At 50.6% G+C, this 4,549-nt stretch overlaps 1 protein-coding gene across 2 annotated transcripts in view; it reads right to left on the bottom strand.

Annotated features, from left to right (window-relative positions):
- SPTBN4 (spectrin beta, non-erythrocytic 4) overlaps positions 1–2,168 on the bottom strand; it is a 44,602-nt gene extending 42,434 nt beyond the window's left edge. For both annotated transcript variants that reach the window (XM_071420426.1, XM_071420427.1), the window contains exons 1-2: positions 2,076–2,168; positions 1–190 (exon numbers count right to left, since the gene is read on the bottom strand). The exon at positions 1–190 is cut by the window's left edge and continues 25 nt beyond it. In XM_071420426.1, coding sequence (XP_071276527.1) covers positions 1–111 — 111 coding nt within the window. In that variant the 5' untranslated portion in view covers positions 112–190; positions 2,076–2,168. The remainder of the gene's footprint in view (positions 191–2,075) is intronic.
- Positions 2,169–4,549: the final 2,381 nt, after the last annotated feature.

Below are 4,549 nucleotides of genomic sequence, written 5' to 3'. Positions count from 1 at the left end.
CTCGAAGATTTTGGGGTCCCCCCAGGCTCGGGGGTCCTGGGGGGGGTCCCAGGGGCCGTTGTTGTTGTTGGGGGGAGGGGCGGCCTCCACATTGTCCAGCTCGGCCGCCATGGGGGGGAGGGGTCCCCAAAATTGGGGAGGGGTCCCCAAAATTGGGGAGGGGTCCCACAACGAGCTCGGGGGGCGGGGCCTGGAAGAGATTTTGGGGGGGGGGGGGGGTTCAGGTTTTTGACCCCTGGGTTGGTTTAGGGGGGGCTGAGAACCCCAAAATTCAATGAGACCCCTCCCCAAAATTCCCAGAGACCCCAAAATCCATTCAGGATCAACCCAGAGACCCCCAAAATCCCCCCTGAGACCCCCAAAATTCAATGAGACCCCTCCCCAAAATTCAATGAGACCCCTCCCCAAAATTCAATGAGACCCCTCCCCAAAATTCAATGAGACCCCAAAATCCATTCAGGACCCCCAAAATCCCCCCCAAGACCCCCAAAATTCAATGAGACCCCTCCCCAAAATTCTCTGAGACCCCAAAATCCATTCAGGACCCCCAAAATCCCCCCCAAGACCCCCAAAATTCAATGAGACCCCTCCCCAAATTTCAATGAGACCCCAAAATCCATTCAGGACCCCCCTGAAACCCCCAAAATTCAATGAGACCCCAAAATCCATCAAGATCATCCCTGAGACCCCCAAAATTCAATGAGACCCCTCCCCAAAATTCTCAGAGACCCCAAAATCCATTCAGGACCCCCAAAATCCCTCCCAAGACCCCCAAAATTCAATGAGACCCCTCCCCAAAATTCTCAGAGACCCCAAAATCCACTCAGGACCATCCCAGAGACCCCCAAAATCCCCCCTGAGACCCCAAAATTCAATGAGACCCCTCCCCAAAATTCAATGAGACCCCAAAATCCATTCAGGACCCCCCCCAAAACCCCCAAAATTCCAAAATTCAATGAGACCCCTCCCCAAAATTCCCAGAGACCCCAAAATCCATTCAGGACCCCCCCAAAATTCCAAAATTCAATGAGACCCCTCCCCAAAATTCTCAGAGACCCCAAAATCCATTCAGGACCCCCCCCAAAACCCCCAAAATTCAATGAGACCCCAAAATCCATTCAGGACCCCCAAAATCCCTCCCAAGACCCCCAAAATTCAATGAGACCTCTCCCCAAATTTCAATGAGACCCCAAAATCCATTCAGGACCCCCCCAAAACCCCCAAAATCCCCCCTGAGACCCCAAAATTCAATGAGACCCCAAAATCCATTCAGGACCCCCAAAATCCCTTCCAAGACCCCCAAAATTCAATGAGACCCCTCCCCAAAATTCCCAGAGACCCCAAAATCCCACCAGGATCCCCCCCAAAATCCCAAAATTCCAAAATTCAATGAGACCCCTCCCCAAAATTCTCAGAGAGCCCCAAAATCCCACCAGGACCCCCCCAAAATCCCCCAATTCCCCCAAATCCCTTCATAGCCCCCCTAAAACCCCCTCGAGACCCCCAGAAAAACCCAAGACCCCCCAAACCCTCCCCCAAAACCTCCAAAATTTCCCCAAATCCCCTAAAATTCCTCCCAAATCCGGTAAAATTCCCCCCAAATCCGATAAAATTCCCCCAAAAATCCCCTAAAATTCCCTCCAAATTTCCCAAAATCGCCCCCCGAAATCCTCGAAAATTCCCCTAAAATTCCCCCCGAATTTTCCCCTAAAATTCCCCCAAAAATCCCCTAAAATTCCCTCCAAATTTCCCAAAATCCCCCCCGAAATCCTCGAAAATTCCCCTAAAATTCCCCCCGAATTTTCCCCTAAAATTCCCCCAAAATCCACCCCCAAATCCCCAAAAAATCCCCAAAAAATCCCCAAAAATCCCCAAAAAATCCCCAAAATCCCCAAAAATCCCCAAAATCCCCCTCCCCCCCCAGGCCCGGCCCCTCCCGCCCGTGACCTTGAGGGACCCCCCGCCCCCCATCCCCCACCCTCCCCATCCCGGACCCCCCAAATCCGCCCCAAAAATCCCCAAAATCCCCCCCAGGACCCCCCTCCCCCAAATCCCCTCATCCCCATCCCCGTCACCTGCCGGGGGCCGGGCAGGGCCGGGAATTCTGGGAATTCTGGGAATTTCGGGAATTCTGGGAATGCGGGGATGGGGGGAGGGGTCCCGGGGTGGGGGTGGGGCTGGGGGGGTCCCGGTCCCCGAATTTTGGGGGGGGTGGGGAGGGGGGGGTGGGGGAGGGGTCGCTGCCGCCGCCGCCGCCGCCGCCGCCGCTCCCGCCCCGAGCGCGCGACAGCGCCCGCGCCCCTCCCCCACCCCGCGCCCCTCCCCCCCCCACCCCCACCCCAGCAGCGGGACACGCCCTCCCCCACCCCCCCAAAAAAAAAAAAAATTTCCCCCCCCCCCGAAAAAATTCCCTAAAAATTGCCCAAAAAATTCCCCAAAAAAATCCCCAAAATTTCCCAAAAAATTAAAAAAAAATACCCCAAAAATTCCCAAAAAATCCCCCCCCCAAAAAAAAAAATTTCAAAAAATTCCCCCAAAAAATCCCCAAAAATTCCCTAAAAATTCCCCCAAAAATCTCCAAAAATTCCCCAAAAAATCCAAAAAAATCCCCAAAAATCCCCCAAAAATCCCCCAAAAATTTCCCAAAAAATTCCCCAAAAAATCTCCAAAAATTTCCAAAAAAATCCCCAAAAAATTCCCCAAAAAATCCCCCAAAAATTTCCCAAAAAATCCCCCCAAAAATTCCCCCAAAAATAAAAAAAATCTCCAAAAATTCCAAAAAAATCTCCAAAAATTCCAAAAAAATTCCCAAAAAATTCCCCAAAAAATCCCCCAAAATCCCCCAAAATTAAAAAAAAAAAATCCAAAAAAATTCCAAAAAAAAATTCCCCAAAAATTCCCAAAGGGGGATGGAATTTCTCCCTTATCTCCAATTTCCCCTTGATCCTGTTATCCCAAATTTCCCTGTTATCCCAAATTTCCTCCTTATCCAAAAATTCCATTATTCTGGAATTTCTGTTATCCCAAAATTCCCATTATCCCAAATTTCCCCTTCATCCCAAATTTCCCATTATCCCAAATTTCCCCATTATCCCAAATTTCCCCTTGACCCCAGAACTCCCATTATCCCGGAATTTCTGTTATCCCAAAATTCCCATAATTCTGCCCTTCCTGTTATCCCAGAATTCCCATGATCCCAGTTTGTGTCCCCATTATCCCAAAATTCCCATTTTGTTCAGGTATTCCCGTTAGCCCAGAATTCCCATTATTCTGACATTCCCATTTTTCCCCTTATCCCAGTTTCCCCATTATCCCATTTTTCCCATTATCCCATTTTCCCATTATCCCGTTTTTCCCATTATCCCAGTTCCCCCCCATTATCCCATTTTCCCCCTTATCCCATTTTTCCCGTTATCCCAGTTCCCCCCCCCTTATCCCAGTTCCCCCCTTATCCCAGTTTTCCCATTATCCCAGTTTCCCCCCCATTATCCCAGTTCCCCCCATTATCCCAGTATCCCCCCATTATCCCAGTTCCCCATTATCCCAGTTTCCCCTTATCCCATTTTTCCCGTTATCCCAATTTCCCCCCCATTATCCCAGTTCCCCCCTTATCCCATTTTTCCCCTTATCCCAGTTTTCCCCTTATCCCATTTTTCCCGTTATCCCAATTTCCCCCCCATTATCCCAGTTTCCCCGCCCATTATCCCAGTTTCCCCATTATCCCAGTTCCCCCCTTATCCCATTTTTCCCGTTATCCCAGTTCCCCCCTTATCCCATTTTTCCCCCTTATCCCATTTTTCCCCTTATCCCAGTTTCCCCCCCATTATCCCAGTTTCCCCCCCATTATCCCAGTTTCCCCATTATCCCACTTTTCCCATTATCCCATTTTTCCCCTTATCCCAGTTTTCCCATTATCCCAGTTTCAAATATGAACTGGGATCAAATACGGACTGGGGTAAAACATGGACTGGGATCAAATATGGACTGGGATCCTGTGGACTGGGATAAACTGGGCTGGGATTATTTAGACTGGAATCAAATATGGACTGGGATCCTATGGATTGGGACCATACAGACTGGGATAAACTGGACTGGGATCAAATACGGGACTGGGATTAAATATGGAATGGGATCAAATAGGGACTGGGATTAAACAGGGACTGAGATCAAATAGGACTGGGATAAACTGGGCTGGGATCAAACATGGACTGGGATAAACTGGACTGGGATCAAATACGGAACTGGGATCAAATATGGGCTGGGATCAAATATGAACTGGGATAATCCTGACTGGGATAATCCTGACTGGGATCAACTGGACTGGGATAAACTGGACTGGGATTAAATACGGACTGGGATAAACTGGACTGGGACCATCCCGACGGGCACCGGAACCGCGCGAACCGAGGCGGTCCCGCCCCTCCCAGCCCCGCCCAGTCCCTCCCAGTCCCGCCCAGTCCCTCCCAGTTCCCTCCCAGCCCCGCCCAGTTCCTCTCAGCCCCGCCCATTCTGTCTCAGCCCCGCCCAGTCCCGCCCAGTCCCTCCCAGT

The sequence above is a fragment of the Agelaius tricolor genome, unplaced genomic scaffold (assembly GCF_023055355.1).
Source record: "Agelaius tricolor isolate 1412-34295 unplaced genomic scaffold, bAgeTri1.0.p SCAF_140, whole genome shotgun sequence".
Classification (NCBI taxonomy): domain Eukaryota; kingdom Metazoa; phylum Chordata; class Aves; order Passeriformes; family Icteridae; genus Agelaius; species Agelaius tricolor.
This window is presented reverse-complemented; position numbering and strand designations above follow the sequence as displayed.